Here is a 22,507-nt window from a genome sequence, read left to right on the forward strand (position 1 = left end):
TGTTTCTTGTAACTATCTTTAAAGTCTATTTTGTCTGATATTAGTATTGCTACTCCAGCTTTCTTTTGATTTGTTTGCATGGAAGTTCTTCTTCTATCTCTCACTTTGAGTTTGTATGAGTCCCTAGAACTGAAGTGGGTCTCTTGTAGACAGCATGTATATGGGTCTTTTTAATTTTTTTAATCTGTTCAGCCAGTCTGTGTCTTTTGGTTTGAGCATTTAGTCCATTTATATTTAATGTAATTATTGATATATATGTTCTTATTGCTATTTTGTTCATTGTTTTGTTTATGTTGATCTTTTCCCCCCTTCTTTTTTTTTCTTTTCTTCTTTTTTTCTTTTTTTTTTTCTTTTTTCTTCTTTTCTTTTCTTTCATCACTCTAAGTATATTGTGCCATTCCCTTCCAGCTTGCAGAGTTTCTGTTAAACAACCATCCAATAACCTTATTGGGTTCTCTTGTATGTTATTTGTTGCTGTTCCATAGCTACTTTCAAAGTATTTTCTCTTTGTCTTTAATTTTCATCAGTTTGATTAATATGTGTCTTGGGGTATTCCTCCTTGGATTTATTCTAGATGATATTTGTTGTGCTTCCTGGATTTGAGTGAGTAATTCATTTCCCATGTTAGTAAAGTTTTTGGGTGTTATCTCTTTAAATATTTTCTCTGGCCCTTTCTCTTTATCTTCTCCTTCTGGTACCCCTATAATATGAGAAGAGTAGTTTTTACAAGTAAGCATGAGTAAGTGGTAAGACAAATATCTATATACATTAAATTGTAAAAACCCAGTTACAATACCCTGTTCCGATACAGAGATTATTACTTTTCTAATAGCTTTGGGTCTTTTTATTTCAGCAGACATTTAGAAAATATTATTTTGATGAAAAATTTTAGAGACAATTTCTCATATGACCTTTGCAAAATAATCATTGTAATTTATCTTTATAATAGCATACTTATTAGCTTGTATGAATTCATTAAGATACCATAATATAAGTTTTAATTAAAGCCCAAGGTGGAATAACTTATTTTAAGCCAGAGAAGTAAATATGAATTTTCCTAAGTCAGAAAAAGAACTTAGGTATACTGAATTTCATATTAGGAATTTGGACAGACCTGGAGTAAGAAAGAAACTTAAAACATCTACTTGAATTAAACCTTCTTGTCCAAAGAGGAAGGGGAAACTGAAGATGATCATGGAAAATAATTTAAGATAGTTATAGATAACTAGAGCTAGGTTTAGTGTAGAGTCAGCCTTTGATTATCCACTTTCTAAGTTTTTTTGTGGAATCATTTCTGTTTGTCACATAGCTAAATAGCATGGTACTAAATAGGGATTATCCTGTAAGACTATAGAAATATGTCAGTGGACTTGAGAATATCTGTATGTTTATTTCTGAACCACATTTAAATGCTTGTAGAGACCATCTTCCAAGCCTCTATCCTTTTTTTTTCTTTTTTAAATTTTAATTGAAATATAGTTGATTTACAAGGTTGTGATAATTTTTGCTGTACAACAAACTGATTCAGTTATACATATACACACATCCATTCCCTTTCAAATTCTTTTCCCACATAGATTATCACAGAATATTGAGTAGAGTTCTGTGTGCTATGCAGCAGGTCCCTGTTGGCCAATCATGCCATATACCTCAGTGTGCATATGCCAATTCCAAACTCCCAGTCCATCCCTTCCCCTCCCCACCTTTCCCCTTTGGTAACCATAAGTCTGTGAGACATTCAAGGTCTGTGAGTCTATTTCTGATATGCAAATAAGTTCATTTGTATCCTTTTTGAAGATTCCACATATGTGATATCATATGATGTTTGTCTTTCTCTGTCTAACTTCACTTAGTATGTCATTTGCACCTACATGGATGGACCTAAAAATTATCATTCTTCTGTCTTGCTTGAATCTTTTACTAACTGTGCTTCAGTGTTCTCATCTGTAAAAAAAAGAGCAAATAATAGTACCTGTCTGATAAAGTTGTTGTGAGGATGACATGAATTAATCCGTGTAAAGAAAGTTCTTTAAAAAATTTTTTTTATATAGTAAGCATTAGCTTTGAGTATATTAATATTCTTTATCACCACTATTATTATTATTCCATTAATGAGTATATTTAAAAGTTATTTTGATTTATTTATAATTCTTATTTCAAAGACTCTCTGAATGAAAAAAAATATCCGTTTAAAATAGTCAAATGTTTATCCTAACTTTCCTGTATGAACTGTATTACCAAATAATTGCTGATTAACCAAATAATTGATGAGGGAAAACATCTTTTTATAGAAATATTCCAACTAATAAGTGGAAGTGAATGATAGAATTCGAAAGAATGCCACCATTTTACAATATTGCACGAATTAGAGGTTATAGACACTGAGCATCAATAGCTGCTAACATCACAAAAAGAGAGAACCAGACATTATTTATCTCCTGATGTATGGCACCATGATCTCACTAAAGGTATTGAATCCACATCTGACCTAGCCCTGATCCCAGCTGCCAGTTTGTAGAAAAGAGGACAGAGGATGTGTTGGACTGCCCCATGAGTACAAAATCATCCAGACCCATGCTGTGGAAAACTCTGTCAAATAGTTGGGTTTTTAAGCAGCTAAGTTGTATGAAAAGTATAAAGATGGAGAGGGAACTTATAGATTAAAAAGATGTTTAAAGATACATTAAATAAAATTTTAAAATGCTCAATACTAAATGTATCGTGTCTAGGGATGTACACTAAAAATTAAAAATAAAACAAAAAATGATGAAAGTGTTTTACTATAGAAGGTTTTATAGCAGTTACTTTGTGTGTGTGTGTGTGTGTGTGTGTGTGTGTGTGTGTGTGTGTGGCGTTACAGGTCTTGTGATTGGGACAAGTCACCTGGAGGCCTTCTGTAGTGTTTGGCAAAGTTCTGTTTCTTGAACTGGGTGGTGATTAGAAGGACATTTACCTTAACCTATATATTTCCTATGTTTGATTTTCTGTATCAGTCATTTTTAATGATATAAAAGCTAGGGTAATTTAAATATTCTAATTGAAATATTTGAAAATAGTTCTCTATTTCCAAATCCACCAAATGTAATTTATTGGGCAAAACTGGTTTGGAAAATGTGTTCATTGATTAACCAAACTTTATGTATATGTGTGAGTAAGTGTTGTGCACGCACATACTGCTTGTGTGTGTGTGTGTGTGTGTGTGTGTGCATTCTATTACAGGCACTGTTTTGGCTATCTATTGCTGTGTAAAAGATTGTGGTAAAACTTAAAGGCTTAAAACAACAATCATTTCATATGCTCATGAATCTCTCTTTGGGAACAGTTCAGTGGGGAAAGTTTATCTCTGTTCTACGTGCCATCAACTGGAACCATTGGACTAGAAGCCTTGGGATCCTCTTCCTAAGTGGTTCACTCACGTGGTTTTCATTTTGGGTGCTGCTGGCTGCAACTTCAGTTGAGCTCAGTTTATCTTCTTGTGGATCTGTCTGTGGGTTACTTGAGGTTTGTTATAACCTGTAGTGGCTAGGTTTATGAGTGTGTGCTCTAAGAAAACCAGGAGGAAGCTGGTTATATGATCTAACCTTGGAAGTCATGTAATGTCACTTTCATCTTAGTCACATATCCACCCATATTCAAGTGGAGAGAACATATGCCCCACTTCTCAATGAAAGAAGAGTTGAAGTCTTCGTGGTAAGAAGAGCATGTGTGATGAAGATATTGTTGAATCCATTTTGGAAAGTACAGTATGCCACATGCACTGATCCAGCTTTGTATACAAAGCTGAATGAATGAGATAAAATACTTGTCCTCAAGGAACTCACAGTTGAGTGAAAGACAAGTTAACAGATAATTATAACAAGAGTGTGATGTGTTCTTTGAGAGTACTGGGTACTGTCAGAGAACATAAGAAGGATACTCTAGATTTAGAATGACAGATCTCAGGGTCTGAAGAAGGAATAAGGTGGTGACACCAGAAAAACAAAACAAAACTGGAATAATATTTCAAGAAAAGGAAGAAGCATATGTTACTTATATAGGAGATTTAATGCATTCTATATCTTCAGTATTTATATATGACCATATTATAGGCATGAAAAATTAGCTGGAGAGAGATGAAATTGAATAAATATATTATTTAATATATAAGCATATATTACTTATATAGGAGATTTAATGCATTCTAAATCTTCAGTATTTATATATGACCATATTATAGGCGTGAAAAGTTAGCTGGAGAGAGATGAGATTGAATAAATACGTAGGAGCTGTATTATAGAAACACCTTTTTGTGTGAATTGGGATTTTACTGTGAACTCTGGGGGAGCAGAGGGAAACAGTCTGGTTTACCTTTTTACAAAGACCATTCTGGAGGTTTTGAGGAGAATGGGGGCAAAGGACAATTGAGCTAAAGTCACTCAGGGAGTACTGAAAGAAGGCGGCCGATTTTAGAGAGATCCTACAGATAGGGACTTTTGAATTTTGTGATGAAAGGATGTGGATGTGAGTGAGAAAGGGTACCAAGAGTGACCTCCAGATTTCTCCCTTGAGAATTCTGTAGCTATTGGTGCTAGCCACAGAAGATAAAGCTCATTGTAATAGGATTAGATTGGACGGAGAAGGACAGTGAGTTCTAAGTGGAGGTCTGTCCTAGAGATGTAGCTTTAGGGAATCATTAGCATGCAGATGGTAACTGAAGTGATGGAGATAAAGGTATTTGATTAGGGAGGGGAAAAAAAGAGGAGAGCCAGGATGGTAATGTTGGGTGATCAGCATTGAAGAGGCAGGCAAAGAAAGAGAATGTTGTATGGGAAAATAAGGTAGAACAACTAGACAGATAGAAGGCAAACCAAGAGAGAGTGATGTTACTGAAGCCTCCGGAAAAAAAGGGGAATCGTCCACAGGGAAGTGTTCTTTTCAGTCAAAGTACCTAATGGGTTTGGCAACATTGAGGTCATATGGGGGAGCAAATTAAAATTTTAGTGGCACCAGAAGGAAGTAGATAACAAATAAGCAGAAATGGTTATGTGGTTGATCTTTCTCTCTCTTTTTTTTCCTCTTCAGGTAGGTAAGTATTGGAAGGATAGGAAAGTAAGGATAATGATCTGTGGAAAATAAAGTATATTTTATTTGGACTTTTAATGTGGAGATTGATCATTGTATGTGTCATTGGTCTTTCATCCCTTGATAGAGTATTTATTAATTATCTGCCCTTGTGTAATTTTCCTCCTGTTCTTGTATGATTTTCCTTGATCAACTCATCTGCATTATCAGATGGAGCAGAAAGTAGGTTAGGGTCCTTTTTATTTATTTTTCTTAATTTTTTAATTTTTTTTTTTTAGGCTAGGGTACTTTTGATAGTGCTTTCATATTGCATCTGGTGGGTTTTTTTATTGCTTTTATTTTATTTTTCACTGAGAGGAAAATCCCAGATTCCTTTTTAAAATTAATTTTTCTTTTTGGTGAGATAGTCTTTTTTTTATCCTTTGTTTGGGATTACTTTTTAATTAAGAGTCATCTTTTATTGAATTGTTGTTTCTCTTTGGTATTTCAAATGAAAATATGTGTCTGTTAGTCAGTTCCGTAGATATTATGCTACAACTTGAATAATACTGATAAAAGATCAGGCTTTTACTTGGAATAAAGTATAGCTATGCAAAGGTATTCTGATTGGAATTAATACAAACTAGTCATTTTGGTTTCAATGACTTCTATGGCCAAGGAAATCACTGATATTTTTGCCTTATATTGAAGATTAGAAAAAATAATACCTATCTTCTTTCACTTTCACATCTGTTAGAGATTAAGTTCTTTGTGCTCTTTGAATTTTAAATGTCAATTTTGAGCTTATCATGAATTAAGGATTTTTAAAAAATTTATCGTAGTTGATTTACATTGTTCTGTTCGTTTCTGCTGTACAGCAAGGTGACCCAGTCATACATATACACACACTCTCTTTCTTAAATTATCTTTTATCATGTTCCATCGCAGTTTTTGGACATAGTTCCCTGTGCTGTACAGCAAGATCTCATTGTCTATCCATTCTACATGTAACAGTTTTGATTTATTAACCCCAAACTCCCAGTCCCTCCAACTCCGTCCCCCTCCCTCCCCCTCGGCAACCACTAGTCTGCTGTCCATGTCTGTGAGTCTGTTTCTGTTCTGTATATAGGTTCATCTGTGCCATATTTTAGATTCCACATATAAGTGATATCAAATGATATTTGTCCTTCTCTTTCTGACTTACTTTACTTTGTATAAGAATCTCTAGTTCCATCCTTGTTGATGCACATGGCATTATTTTGTTCTTTGCTATGGCTGAGTAGATTCCATTGTTTATAGGTACCACATCTTCTTAATCCATTCATCTGTTTAAAATGCTTTCTAAGGAGTAAATTTTGTCTTCTGAGAAACTGTTTGTAGCTGAATGGTGTTTTGAGGCTCTGGAAAAAATTTTGCAGTGTCTCAGGCCGTGAAAGTATGATTAGAGGAAATGTCCTACACCTCTCTAGTATTATTCTAATTCTCTTGATATGTAAAAAAAATCTGCTAAGCTTGCTACTTGTGTTAAACAGACCTAGGTCGACTCTCTAAACAACTTCCTGTTCTCCTTACCTATCCTCCTGAGAAGTTCTGAATCCAACTGATGACTACAAGACATTACAGATATTTTTATAAGCTGTCCTCTTTCATAGGAAAGTTTTCTTCTTTGTAAGCTTTTTTGAATCTTAGATAAACTTATTGTATCCACTTATAAGGTAGGAAGTTAATGCTTGTCAAGAAGGAAGTACTTCCAGTGTGTATCTTTTTTGTGTATGTGTGTATTGAGACTTTTTTTGGGAAACTTGATCTTGTTGAAGTATATCAATTTACAATATTGTGTTAGCTTCAGGTATACAGCAAAGTGTTTCAGTGATACATGCATATATATATTCAGTGATACATGCATATGTATATATTCAGTTATACATGCATATGTATATATGTGTGTGTGTATGTATATATTCTTTTTCAGATATTTTTCGTTATTAGTTATCACAAAATATTGAGTATAGTTCCCTGTGCTAGGTCCTTGTTGGTTATCTATTTTCCGTTATTAAGTCTCAGCATTTTATTTTAGGTCCTTCAGTTTCTGACTCTAGTCTAATAAATAAAGTCTTGACTGAGGCCTTGAAACTTCAAATGTTCTCAACTATTAGTGCCAGTAACAAGAGGAGCTCTGAACAGATAAGAGGATTATTGATACATGTGCAGTATGAGAATATCAAACAGTAAAACCATTCAGGCAACTTCTTAGATAAGTTGGAAACTTAAAACGTTTACGAAATGAAATATGTACATAGTAGTCTTTATAGTATCCTTGTGAGATTCTTTGCAGCAATTATTAAACCAATAAACTTCATCTCTCTTACCACCCAAAAGCAATCAACAAAAGAAAACAAACAAACCAAAAAAAAAAAAAAACCAAAACAAAACACCAAAAACCAAAACGAAACCCGAACACAATAGCAAGAATCAAACCTTTGAGAAGTCTGGACTTTAACCTTTAAATAATCTTCAGAGAAATAGAGACTTTAACTCTCAAGGCCTTTTGTGATAATTGACTTTTTAGAAAATGGTAATTATATTCAAGTCTGTAACTTTTGATAAATTAATGGCCTTTTCCCTTGTCATTCTGAAGACTCTTAAATTGCGTCTTTGTATTTCCTTGGTTTGTGAATAAAAGTAAATAAAATGAAGACTGGTGAGTTACTTGTCTTAATAAAATATAGAAAGTCATGGAAGACTATCATTCTTACCTTATAACCAAAATAAGGAAGATAAGCTACAAAATAATAGTTTAAAAAATACTCATCAGAGATTGAGGACAGAAAGAAACCTAAATGCAAAGTCTAGAAAGTGACAAGCCTTTCCTTGGAAAAAACAAAAAAGACCTGTGACTACTTCTGTCCTTGGTGGAACTGTGTGATAACAAGAAACTTCCATTGAAGGAAATAAGGAGAAATCACCTCAACAAGCTTTTAACAAACTCATAACAACAGTGTGTAGGTTGTTGTGACAGATTTGAATCTGAAGGAGCCCTCCCTACAGAACGAAACAGCATCCACTCACCAGGGTCTTTGACTGAGTGGAGCAGGGAATCAGGAGGAGACTTGAGAAAGATATACCAAGAGAAATTCTCCCCCTACTGAAAAGGTGGTGCAGTGTTGTTACAGGGGATATTTGAGGTTTGGGGTAGGAAGACTGAGTGTCCTGGATTTTCACAGACAAAAGAAAATAATAGCACCCTCCAAGCTGATTCTCTGTGGGACATTTTGGGTCTTCACAGAGTACAGAGCAATGGCCTTCCAAAGGCTCTGGAAGAGGGTAGAAAGTTACTTGAGGTGTAGAAAGGAGAGGGTGAGCCTGGAGAGTAAAGAGAACTCCCTAGTACCCTTTTCCCCCACTGGAAAATTGCAAGGGCTCAGAGTCCATTCCTAGCTGATAGAAAACTATTGATCTACTTCCTAATATCTGAAGCTGGTGGTGAACTCAGGTAAACCAAAGCTGTAGCAGTGGCCAGGCCCAACTTTTAAACTATAGCCTGAAAGGAAAAGGAGTATGTTTGGCTCTTTCCTGAGGTAAATATTATTGAACTCAAGAATTTATTGTACTTTTATAAAAATCATCTGACATACAAAGATCATGTGGAACACTAAAAAAATAAGAAATGTGATCCTTAGCTAAGAAAATAAGCAGACTTTGAGATAGCCTAGATATTGGAATTATCAGACATTGTTTTTAATATAGCCTTTTAAAAAATGTTAAGAGTTTTAGTAGAAAAGATAGATAATGTATATGAAAAGATGGAGAATTTAAGCAGCAATGTGGATGGTATAAAAATGGAAATTCTTTTTTTTTTTTTTTTGGTCTTTTTGTCTTTTTATGGCTGCACCTGCGGCGTATGGACATTCCCAGGCTAGGGGTCCAATCGGAGCTGTAGCTGCTGGCCTTCACCAGAGCCACAGCAACAAGGAATCCAAGCCGCATTTGTGACTTTCACCTCAGCTCACGGCAGTGCTGGATCCTTAACCCACTGAGCTAGGCCAGGGATCGAACCTGCAACCTCGTGGTTCTTAGTCGGATTCATTTCTGCTGTGCCATGATGGGAACTCCAAAAATATGGAAATTCTTGAATGAAAAAATATAATATCCAAACTGAGGAATTCATAAGATGGACTTGTTAGTACATTGGACATAAAGAGGAAAATTACACTAATCTTTGAAGACAGGTTGATTGAAAGTATTCAGAATGAAGCAAAAAAGAGAAAAATATATATCTGAGTATTTGAGGTCATAGGGTAATATCAAGTGGGCTAACATTTGTGTAATTAGAATCAAAGAGAAGAGAGAGAGAGCTGGGAGAAGAAACATATTTGAAGAGATAATGGTTTAGTGTTTTCCAACACTTTCAACACACAAGTCTAAGAAATTGAACAGACCCTAAACAGGAGAATTAAACAAAAAAATACATGTGCTTATATCCTGGTTGATAATGAAAGTAGTCAGAGAAAAAGTAAATACTATGTACAGGGGAATGATGACCTTAATTCTAGGTGTCTTCACACCAAAACCAATGGATATCAGAAGAGAAAGTGCTGGGGAGGGGGGGGGAAGCTGTCAATTTTGAGTTCTATATCCAGTGATAATATCCTTTAAAAATGAAGACAAGCAGCACTTTACAACCACTGAGGAGATTATGGTTCAAAAAACAGAAATAACAAGTGTTGGCAAGGATGTATAGTAATTGAATGCCTCATGCCTTGCTGGCAGGAATGTAAAATAGGTCAGCCACTGTGAAAGGACAGTTTGGCCATTCCTCAAAAAGTTAAACATAGAATTACCACATGACCCAGCAATTTCAATCCTAGATATATCCCCTAAAGACCTGAAAAGAGTTACTTAAGTACATGTGTATGAATGTTCATAGCAGCACTGTTCACAGTAGCCAAAAGATGAAAATAGCCCAGTTGTCCTTGTCATATTAGTAAAATGCAATAATTAGTAAAACCCAAGTAAAATTAGAAAACCAAGTAATGCTTGTTTATAAGTATTCATTATGGTAAGGGAGCGAGGAAGGAGAAAAGAAGGGCATATGGGAGGCAGAGAGGGGCAAGGGAGGGGAGAGATGGAAAATGCTATGAGAAACATGTGCTGCTTACATTGGTGACAGCAGAAGGCATATTATGGCTTGATCAAAGTAATTTGTTAATGAGCTTAGGAATTTGTGAGGATGTGGCTGAAACTGGTAAAGTGGTCTTGATTATTAGACATAGGGGCCTCTAATGAAATAATACTTTCATTCTCATTATAATATATTCTTTGTTTTATAATTTGTTAATTTGAACAAAGAAAATAAATGTACCACCTTATTATTTATGTCTCTTAATTGTTTTAAAAGCAGAATCTCAGTCAAAATGTCGTGATAATTTAACTTATAATAGTGCCATTAAAAAAACTGAATTAAACAGTTGTTTATTGAGCAAAATCTATCAGTAGATATTAAATTGTTGAGTCAGTGAGGTGCTCAAAAGGCAAACTGGTTGGTGTCTATCTTGAGTATTAAAAAGTATTGTAATAGATTTTTCATACATTTGAGAAAAGCTCCATGGAACATGAGTTATATTTAGGTATTGAACAGGAAGGGAGCTGGTTCCTGATGCTTGAGTCTTGTTTCTCTAGAGAAATCATCTTATTTAAGAGATAAAGAGTCAAGAAAGCAGGAAGAGTGATAGGATGTTTTACATACAACCTAGGTTTTGTTGAACTCCATTTTGTCAAACTATAAATTTCTTAGCACTGTTATCTTAAGATAGAATCTTAATAATTCACATGGTCCTTTTGCACATTTGGCTTCCAGTTTCACTTTTTCAGAATATGAAAATGCTTGATTTAGCAAGGGGGCTGTCTTTCTTTTAATAAATATTTGTAATGTGCAGACATCAAAGAAAAAAGCATGATAAACTAGATTACTAGGCAGTAAATACTCCTAAAAGGATTTGTCTTCAGTTAGAACCCAATTGCTAAAATAAGTCACTCAGAAACTGTTTTAATACTTAAATTCTATATCCTGATGGGAGTGAAAACTGTGTATCTTTCATTCTTTCCAGCAAGTCAGCATCTGTAAAAGACTGTTATTTGTTTATTCATAAATACATTCCTTTTATGAAGGACGTATTGATATGTGCAGTGTTTCATTTACATTATGGAGTGATCAACTGTAGAATTTTTTTTCAGGAGACGGTCTTCTTTAGGGTTATAATTTCCCTGTAGTTATTTCTCACAAAATCCCTTCAAATTTCATGGCTGTTTTGCATAAGTAGTCGCAAAGATATTTGGCACTCAGCCTAGAGTTTGAGTATGAATATTATCTTTTTCGTGAATCTTATTGCCTTCTGATTTGAATAAGTATGTGATTGTTCCTACAGGGCCAAATAATCACTTTCATTGTCCCTTCTAAGAATGCTATTAGATTGAGTTTATTTACAGAAGTCTGTGAGAAATAATATATGGTTATTGTTTCAATGAGCCATCATTAACAAAAAAGTGTTCCAGTGTTAACCTTTCACTCTTTGGAGTTAACCTTTCCCATTGAGGGACAAGTTCTGAGGGTACCCTCCGCAGAAGGTAACTAAGTGCCCTAAGGGTTGTGACAGCCTGATAGAGTGGAACTCTTCTGTGAGAGTTCTTCTAGTGATCAGTGCAATGCAAATGATTGGGGAGTTGAAGAGTGGTCTCAGAATTTTTGAGATGGTTTTGCTTGTGTAAACTGAGAGCCAAAGTAGTTAAGTAATTTGCCAAGGTTTATACTCTTTTTTCTTTCTGACATTAAGAACCTTATTCCATCTTAGTACCTCCTTTCAGAGCCTTGCTTTGAAACTGTTACATGCTTTTTAGTTAAAGTTATTAATTTGTACTTTACTATGGCATCTAGATAGATTTTCATTTGGAAAGGCTGTTAATTTTTTGTCAGTCACTCTGGTTAGAGAAACCTCGATACTTGCCGTAATACTTTGCCTGTGCTTTAGTGGACAGGGGATGGAGGTAATTTGAGAGTTTTGGTGAAGAGTAATTTGAAAACCTCATAGATATGGTTTTACTTGACTTGTAATTTAAGTATTATTCTTACTGAGGTTTTCTTTTTTTAATTGATCATAGGTAGACTTTTAATTATTATGGGTCTCTTATTTATCTTATGCATCTATATCTAAAGAGAGAGATTGAGAGACCTTCCTTCCTTTAATTTTAAAGTAATGAAAAACTGTTGTTAAATGAAATGTGAAACTGCTACTTCATCTGGAACTTTTCTTTTGAGTTGGGTTTTTGGCTGTACTTAACAGCATTTTTAGGGGCGTCTCATCACAATATTATCTCATAGCATTGGTATGAGGTAATACTGAAGATAAAGTTTTTTGTTTATTTTATTTTTTTATTTTTATACACTAATGGATATTTATTATTTCCTTTTGCATTTTTCTTTTTTTATAATGATTTTTATTTTTTCCATTATAGTTGGTTTACAGTGTTCTGTCAATTTTCTACTCTACAGCAAAGGTGACCCAGTCGCACATACATGTATACATTCTTTTTCTCACATTAACATGCTCCATCATAAGTGACTAGATATAGATGTACAGCAGGATTGAAGATAATGTTACGAAGTATCCTTGACTCTCCTTTTCCCCCTTCATTGGCCCCCAGCTACCTCCTCTGTGAGGGGCGGTCTTTTTGTCTACTGGGAAGAAGCTCATTACCTTGTCATTACTTGAGGTGGTAAAATGAATGTATCATCACCAGCCTTGGTGGACCTAGAGCCAAAATTAGGCACAGTGTCCATGGTAATTGAACAGACACTTTTTAATTTTAATTTTTAAAAACAGCTATTTAATTCCTTGGTACAAAAATCAGCCTGTCAGTGGATTCATCACAGTCTGAAGTATTGTTAGGAAGGCCATAATTTAAAGTTGATATGTAGTGCTACACAGACTGGAGTTTTGGCAAATGAATTTCATGTTTTATTTCTGGAAATCTAAGCACCAAGGGAGCTGATATTGGTTAAAATGTTTTATAAACTCTATTTGTGTTTGATTATTCCTGTATGAAACTTAAGATCTGCTTATTGCTTCTGATAATATGCATTTTTAGATCAACTTATGTAAAGACTACCTTTAGGAGTTCCCGTCGTGGCGCAGCGGAAATGAATCCGACTAGGAACCGTGAGGTTGCAGGTTCAATACCTGGTCTCGGTCAGTGAGTTACAGATCCATCGTTGCCGTGAACTGTGGTGTAGGTCACAGATGTGGCTCGGATCCCACATTGCTGCAGCTGTGGTGTAGACCAGCAGCTACAGCTCTGATTGGACCCCTAGCCTGGGAACCACCATATGCCGCAAGTGCAGCCCTAGAAAGACAAAAAGACAAAAAAAAAAAAAAAAAAAGACTACCTTTAAATGAAAGGATGTTTTCACTAATCATGTCCCTTTGAACATACAGTATATATGCTTTGTAACTTAATATAAAGGAAGCAAATTTTGAAGTCTTTTTTATCCCACACCTGGACCTATTCATTAGTCTTATCTAGTAATAGCTATTTAGAAAATACTTTATCTTTTATTATTATTCAATGGGAATAATAATAATAATACTATTATTTTAGTATTTTTTGGGGGGGAGAAATAGTTTTCTTTCATAGAGTTATAAGCCCAAGATGTAGCTTGCCTTGAAGAGAGTTATTTTAACCATTTCAGTGAATATTACTGAATGATATGCAAATAAAATGCTTTCTAATACTTAAAACTCTCCCTTGAATATTCTTCTTTTCTGCAGAACTTCCATGTAACTTTCAGTTCTCATAGTACTCCTACGTTGAGACTACTTTGTCTAGTATTTTGAGAGCATTGACTCATAGAGGCCTAAATTTACAGTAGAGATGTCTGCTGCTTTCTTGTGATGCTTTTGTTGTCAAATAGGTGAGGTTGGCATGCTCATCTTGTCTTCCTGTCAGGAGTAGCAGCAGCAAGATTATTTTCCAGTGTGTATGCTTTACATACATATTCTTTGTGACATATTCTTCATAAATCTAATTATAAAGCAACCGCTGTGTATGCCTTACTCCTCACTCTTTCATTCTCTAGGTCCTGACTATTCCTTTTTTTTTTTCAAACCAATTTTTAATTTCCAAATCTTCTTTTTTCAGAAGACTTTTCAAGCACTAGAAATAGATTAAAACAAAACAAAATAAGCCAACAACAAAAACCAAACACCCAAATTGAAGACGGGCATGCTCTAATGAAAGGTCACTGTATTTTTCAGTAATTCAAGGCTGTTTTTCCTTTAGCACTCCTAGTAGCTCAATTATATGATTTTTACAGAAAAGAAAAACTGAGGCTGCAGCTATGATTAAGACTTTGGAATGCATTCCTAAGGTAATGATCAGTTGTACTAAAGGAAAGGTGGTGAGAGTGGGAATCCTTGTCTTGTTCAATATTTTAGTGGGAAGGATTTCATCTTTTCTCCATTGAGTATTATATTTGCTGTGGGTTTGTCATAAATGGCTTTTATTATGTTATGTTCCCTCTATACCCACTTTGGTAAGAGTTTTTATCATGAGTGGATGTTGGACTTTGTCAAGTGCTTTTTCTGCATCTGTTGAGATGATTATGTGGTCTTTGACTTTTCTTTTTGTTTAGGTGGTGTGTGACATTGATTGATTTGTGAATGTTGAACCATCCTTGTAAACCTGGGATGAATCCCACCTGGTTGTAGTGTATGATCTTTTTTATATGTTGTTGGATTTGGTTGGTTAAAGTTTTGTTGAGAATTTTTGCATCTATATTCATCAAAGATATAGGCCGATAATTTTCTTTTTTGGTGGTGTCTTTGTCTGGTTTTGGTATTAGGGTGATGGTGATGTCATAGAATGCCTTTGGGAGTGTTCCTTCTTCTTCGGCCTTTTGGAAAAGTTTAAAGAGGATGGGTATAAATTCCCCTTTGTTTGTTTGGTAGAATTTGCCTGTGAAGCCATCTGGCCCTGGATTTTTATTTGTAGGGAGTGTTTTTATTACGTATTCAATTTCATTCCCAGTGATTGGTCTGTTCAGTTGCTCTAACATAGTATTGGAAGTCCTAGCCACAGCATTCAGACAAACGAAAGAAATAAAAGGTATCCAGATTGGAAGAGAAGAGGTAAAATTGTCACTATATGCAGATGACATGATACTGTATATAGAAAACCCTAAGTATTCATCCCCAAAACTACTTGAATTGATCAACACATTCAGCAGAGTAGCAGGATATAAGATTAACATTCAGAAATCAGTCACATTTCTGTACACTATGAAATGTTAGAAAAGGAATGCAAAAATATAATACCTTTTAAAATTGTCCCCCCAAAAATCAAATACCTGGGAATAAACCTGACCAAGGAGGTGAAAGACATATGCTGAGAACTATAAAACATTAATCAAGGAAATAAAACAGGATTCAAAGAAATGGAAGGATACTCCATGCTCCTGGGTGGGAAAAATTAAAATTGTAAAAATGGCCTTACTACCCAAAGCAATCTACAGATTCATTGCAATCCCTATCAAATAACCCATGACATTTTTTCACAGAACTAGAACAATACAAAAATATATATGGAAATGTGAAAGACCCAGAATTGCCAAAGCAATCCTGAGAAACAAAAACCAAGCAGGAGGCATAACTCTCCCAGACTTCAGGTAATAAAACAAAGCCACAGTCATCAAGACAGTGTGATACTGGTACCAAAACAAACACACAGACCAATGGAATAGAGTAGAGAACCCAGAAACAAACCCAGACACCTATGGTCAATTAATCTTTGACAAGGGAGGCAAGAACATAAAATGGGAAAAAGACAGTCTTTTCAGCAAGCATTGCTGGGAAGCCAGACAGCTGTATGCAAACCAGTGAAACTAGAACACACCTTCACACCATGTACAAACATAAACTCAAAATGGCTTGAAGAGTTAAAAATAAGACAAGACACCATCAAACCCCTGGAAGAGAACATAGGCAAAACATTCTCTGACATCAACCTTACAAATGTTTTCTCAGGTCGGTCTCCCAAAGCAACATAAATAAAAGCAAAAATAAATCAATGGGACCTAATCAAACTGACAAGATTTTGCACAGCAAAGGAAACCATAAAAAAACAAAAAGACAACTTACAGTATGGGAGAAAATAGTTTCAAATGATGCAACTTGTACAACTCAACAGCAGAAAAGCCAACAACCCAATTGAAAAGTGGGCAAAAGACCCAAGAGACATTCCTCCAAAGAAGATATACAGATGGCCAACAAGCAAATGAAAAAATGCTCAACATCCCTGATTATTAGAGAAATGCAAATCAAAACTGCTGTGAGGTGCCACCTCACACCAGTCAGAATGGCCGTCATTAATAAGTTCACAAATAACAAATGCTGGAGGGGATGTGGGTAAAAGGGAACCCTTCTGCACTGTTGGTGGGAATGTAAATTGGTACAACCACTGTGGAAAACAGTATGGAGGTAGCTTAGAAAACTATACATAGACCTACCATATGACCCAGCAGTCCCCCTCTTGGGCATATATCTGGACAAAACTTTCCTTGAAAGAGACACATGTACTCACATATTCATTGCAGCTCTATTCACAATAGCCAAGACATGGTAACAACCTAAATGTCCATTGACAGATGATTGGATTAAGAAGATGTGGTATATATACATAATGGAATACTACTCAGCCATAAAAAAGAACAAAATAATGCCATCTGCAGCAACATGGATGGAACGAGAGATTCTCATACTAAGTGAAGTAGTAAGAAAGAAAAAGACAGATACCATGATATCACTCATATCTGGAATCTAATATACGGCACAAATGAACCTTTTCACAGAAAAAATATTCATGGACTTGGATAGCAGACTTGTGGTTGCCAAGAGGGTGGGGGAGAGAGTGGAATGGACTGGGAATTTGAGGTTAATGGATGTAAACTATTGCCCTTGGAATGGATAAGCAAGGAGATTCTGCTGTATAGCACTGGGAACTGTATCTAGTCATTATGATGGAGCATGATAATGTGAGAAAAAAGAATGTATACATTTATGTGTGACTGGGTCACCTTGCTGTATAGTAGGAAATTGACAGAACACTGTAAACTAGCTATAATGGAAAAAATAAAAATCATTATAAAAAAGAATAAATTTCAGCCTAGATTTCTACAAAAAAAAGTCATATAGAAGGCTTATAGAGCCCACAGGGTCCCTAACTCACTAAGCCACAATGGGAATTCCAGAATTACTGATATTAAACTTCAAAATATAATTAATTTCAAGTAAAAAAATGTACTAAAGGAAATATTCACTTTTTAAAAAGTAAATTTTATTAAATATGTGAATGCTTTTAACATGTTAATTTTTAACTACTTGGAGTAGTTTATTTATATAAGTTCCCTCTGTGAAACACTTGTATTATCTTTTCCATTTTGTAGTAATCAAATGGAGGTATAAATAGTGATTTACATAGAATCATAATCAAGTTTGTAATTTAAGTGATGATAGTGAAAAAGAAACTATCTGTTCTATTTAAAAGTTACCCTAAGATTATTTTAAATTAGTAATGTGCATATATTTGTAGAATAATAAAAACCAATAGTACCACAACTATTAGAATGAAAGCAGATAAAGTGAGAGTAGGCAAGTGGAGAGACAGAAGTTAAATTTCAGCTACTATGGTGTTTATAGGTAGCATGTGACCAGAAATGTGTGTTTTCTATATACAGAGACATACACTAAGTATTGGAGACAAAGGTTCAACTGAACAACAAATAACAGCCTAAAAGTTGAGAATTATATTTTATTTGGAGGACTTGTTGAGGATTTAGACCTAGGAGACAGCTTTTCAGATAGCTCTGAGGGACTGTTCCAATGGGGTTAAGTGTGGAGCCGGGATATATGGGAGTTTTTGCAACAAAAGTCAGGTAGTTGGAACATCAAAAGACTACTGTTAAGAAAATCAGACATCTCAAAGTAATGAATGTTGTGCTTTTTTGTGTATGAAGATCCAAGAGTCTGGGCTTAGTGAAATCATGCCTTTGATATGCACCTTAACTGTGTATAGCTAGTATCGTTTTGCTCTCCATCCTCAATGTCTTCAGGGTGCACATTTGGGGTGGCTGCAGTGGCTGATGGCTTGATGCCTCAGCCTCCTTTGTTTGCTGTTATGGCAGGAGGTGTTTTTCATCTACAAAAGGAAACAGATGTTGTTTGTGGCCTATTCTAGTTATTTTCCACTGACCAGTTTAATTGAGCATTACTACTGATGGAAGATGTATGGAAATATAGCATTTAGCCATAGGATGTCTTGTTCTTTGCTACTAACAGTTAAAATGTGGTCATTACTGACAAAGCCTCACTCATGCTTTGCTGTCATTCTCCTTCTTACCTCCATGTTCTCATTTTTGTTTTCCTTCTCTCTCCTCTTACTTACAACATTCACTTGTGCTTGCGAAATGGATCTAAGCATTGGGGATTTTAAGGAAAAGTTTTCTTCATTCGCGGTGTGTGATCCTCAGAAATACACATCTTACAGCAAATAGCAACCTGGATTTACTTTTCTTAGTGGTAGTTCTGTTACCACCTCTTTATTTTACTTTCTCCTCTTTCGTTGTCATCAGTGATGTCGTCGTTGTCATCATCAGCATCATCATCACGTGAATCTTTGGGAAACTTTCAAGCTACTTACATGAAATTCACTCTTTAAAAATATGCCCCACATAATTCTGTTTCCTCCTCTACCTTTTTTTTTTCCCCTTTCCCTTCAAAATCCCTCACAACTACGGTACTATCTGAAATCTATGTTAAATCGTTTCCTTCTAGTTTGTGTCTTTCTTATTCCCTGCATGCTAATACCTAGTTTTCTTTGTTTCCTTTACATTTCTTGTTCCCTTTCATCTCATGAATTTATATTTCTGTCTTATTTTCCCCCAAATCCTGACATTTATTGAGGGACCAGGGAAGTTAAATGCTGCAGAGTTTATGTGCATTTGGTTGTTTTTCATCTTTAACGTTAAGAAGTTTACATTTTATTTACTTGGAAGATGGAATGGGTGAACATAAGCTTGTGTATGTACCAGATAGTTTACTGTTTCTGATGGATTCTTTCTTAATCTTTCCAGGAAAGAAAAGAGAGGCTATCCAAATTTGAGTCTATTCGTCATTCAATTGCTGGCATGATTAGGTCTCCAAAATCTGCCCTGGGTTCTTCAACAGTAAGTAGAATGAACTCTATATACTACTGAAAATAGTTATTGTCTAGCTTCTTTCTGATATATTAGTGAATATCATATGTAAATTTATTCTTAAGAATTGAAAGGTGGACTTCCCATCGTGGCTCAGTGGTTAGCGAATCGGACTAGGAACCATGAGGTTGCAGGTTTGATCCTTGGCCTCACTCAGTGGGTTAAGGATCTGGCTTTCCCATAAGCTGTGGTGTAGGTTGCAGACTTGGCTCAGATCCCGTGTTGCTGTGGCTCTGGTGTAGGCTGGCGGCTACAGCTCCCATTGGACCCCTAGCCTGGGAATCTCCATATGCCATGGGAATGGTCCTAGAAATGGCAAAAAGACAAAAAAAAAAAAAAAAATTGAAAGGTAAGTACACAGTTTAACTTTTTCCATGCATATGAATCTGTGTATATATGCATATAGTAAAATCCCATGTGACGTTGATGTCAGATGGAAAGAAATAAATTTGTATTGTAATCTTTCTATACTACATGTGAGTAATTACAGGTAATATTTTATGTACTTTGGGGCTTTATTAGAAGAAACATACAAATAAATTTCTTTTACAGTAAAACATTTTTATAATAGGGATTGTATATATATTTTTTAATGTATCAGTTTATATGAATGTTTATATTTTTGAGACTATTTTAGTTAGAAAATTGAAGTCTTTGAAATTAGGCTTTGGTATATTACAGTTATACATAGAATATTAATTATCCCTAGTAATAGCAGCTATAGTCAACAAGATAAAAAATATTTTTATCCCTTTTATATAATGAAATTATAAAGTGTTTTTCTTATTTCATTGTCTATAAACTAAATCATCAATTTTTTAAATTCTAGTCATGTCTCAAAGTAGAACTTTATAATGATATTTTACTGAATGTGATCAAGACAAAATTATTCAGTACAACCTAGTACATATCCCCCATCTTGCTAAGTTTATACAGAATAATATCTTTTATTTTTCATTTTGTAAAGTTTTATTGAAATATTGTGATTTACAATGTCGTAATAATTTCTGATGTACAACAGAGTGATTCAGTTTTATACACACACACACACACACACACACACACACACACATACACACACACACATATCGATTCTTCTTCAGATTCTTTTCCCATATAGATGATCACAGAATGTTGGGTTGAGTACCCTGTGCTATACAGTAGGCCCCCATTGGCTAGTCCAGAATAATACCATAATAGTATTTATTATTACTTAAAAGTTTAGCTAAGCCAATGTAACCTACTCTTATTTAAGGAAAAAAAAAAGTGTTTTTAACTGTACATCAGTTAAATATCCATTCACATTTTGATTTATTTGCTATAATTCAATTTTAACATTTAACACATGTTCTCTTATTTATTGCACTCAAGCAGTGGTCTTTTATACACAATTGAGACAAAGCACTAGATATTTTAATTAACAAAAAAGGAAGAAAATTATGTTCTTATAAAAGTTCCTGTTGTGCCTCAGTGGGTTAAGAACCCAACTAGTATCCATGAACATGTGGGTTGGATCCCTGGCCTTGCTCAGTGGGTTAAGAAACTGGCGTTGCTGTGAGCTACGATGTAGGTTGCAGATGTGGCTCAGATCCTAAGTTGCTGTGGCTGTTGTGTAGGATGGCAGCTGCAGCCCGGATTCGACCTCTAGCCTGGGAACTTCCATATCCTGTAGGTGTGGCCCTAAAAAGAAAAAAAATGTGTTTTTATATAAGAGAGATTTTTAACTTATATTATAACCTTTGATGCTTCCATTATTCCTAGAAGCAAAGTGGGTCTCTTGAAGACAACATATACATGGATCTTGTTTTTGTATCCATTCAGCCAATCTGTGTCTTTTGGGTGGGGCGTTTAGTCCATTAACATTTAAGGTAATTATTGGTATGTATGTTCTTATTGCCATTTTATTAATTGCTTTGGATTTGTTTTTGTTGCTCTTTTTTCTTCCCTTCTTGTTCTCTCCTCTTGTGGTTTGAGGACTATCTTCAGTGTTGTATTTGAGTTGATTTTTCTTATTTGTGTGTATATCAATTGTAGATTTTTGGTTTGCAGTTACTCTGAAGTTTTGATGTGAGTCTATATTTATAAGAGATTGTTTTAAGTTGTTCATCTCTTAATTGCAAGTTCATCTCCAGTGTCCTGCATTTGTACCCACATCTTCTCATGATTTCTGATTTTGGTGGCATAATTGTGCATGGATGATTTCATATCTTTACTGTATATATACCTTTACTGGTGAGCCTTGTCCTTTGTGGTATTTTTGTTTCTTGTTGTGGCCTTTTCTTTTCTGCCTAGAGAAGTTCCTTTAGTATTTGTTGTAAGGCTGGTTTAGTGTTGCTGAATTCTCATTGATTTTGCTTATCTGTTAAGCTTTTAATTTCTCCTTCAAATCTGAATGAGAGCCTTGCTGGGTAGAGTAATCTTGGTTGGAGGTTTTTTCCTTTCATCACGTGAAGTATATCATGCCACTCCCTTCTGGCCTGCAGAGTTTCTGTTGAAAAATCTGCCAATAACCTCATCAGGATTCCCTTGTATGTTATTTGTTTCTTTTCCCTAGCTGCTTTCAAGATTTTCTCTTTGTCTTTAATTTTGGTCAGTTTGATTAATATGTGTCTCAGGGTGTTCCTCCTTGGGCTTATTTTATATGGTACTCGTTGTGCTTCCTGGATTTGAGTGAGTGATTCCTTCCCCATGTGAGGGAAGTTTTTGGCTATTATCTCTTGGAATATGTTTTCTGTCCCTTTCTCTCTCTTCTCCTGCTGGCATCCCTGTGATACAGATGTTGTTGCATTTAACGTTGTCCCAGAGTTCTCTGAGACTCTCTTCATTTCCTTTCAGTCTTTTTTCTCTTTTCTGTTCCACATCTGTAATTTCTACTAATCTATCCTCCACCTCGCTTATTCATTCTTCTGCCTCCTGTATTCTACTGTTAGCTGCTTCTATTGAATTTTTTACTTCAGTTATTGTATTTTCATCTCTTCTTGTTTAAGTTTTATATCTTGTATCTCTTTGGTCAGTGTTTCCTGTAAGTTATCCATCTTTGCCTCCAGTTTATTTCCAATGTCTTGCATCATCTTCAGCATCAACAGTCTAAAGTCTTTTTCCTGGAGGCTGAGAATCTCCTGATCACTTAGCTGATTTTCTGGGGTTTTTTCTTTCTCCCTCATT

At 35.0% G+C, this 22,507-nt stretch overlaps 1 protein-coding gene across 8 annotated transcripts in view; it reads left to right on the forward strand.

Annotated features, from left to right (window-relative positions):
- FER (FER tyrosine kinase) overlaps positions 1 to 22,507 on the forward strand; it is a 433,188-nt gene that overhangs the window by 176,172 nt on the left and 234,509 nt on the right. For all 8 annotated transcript variants that reach the window (XR_002341846.1, XM_005661571.3, XM_021084609.1 and 5 more), the window contains one exon: positions 19,220 to 19,312. Coding sequence is in view for 7 of the 8 variants with exons in the window: in XM_005661571.3 (XP_005661628.3) it covers positions 19,220 to 19,312 (93 nt within the window). In the remaining variant the exon portion in view is untranslated. The remainder of the gene's footprint in view (positions 1 to 19,219; positions 19,313 to 22,507) is intronic.

This window comes from Sus scrofa, chromosome 2 (assembly GCF_000003025.6).
Source record: "Sus scrofa isolate TJ Tabasco breed Duroc chromosome 2, Sscrofa11.1, whole genome shotgun sequence".
NCBI lineage: Eukaryota > Metazoa > Chordata > Mammalia > Artiodactyla > Suidae > Sus > Sus scrofa.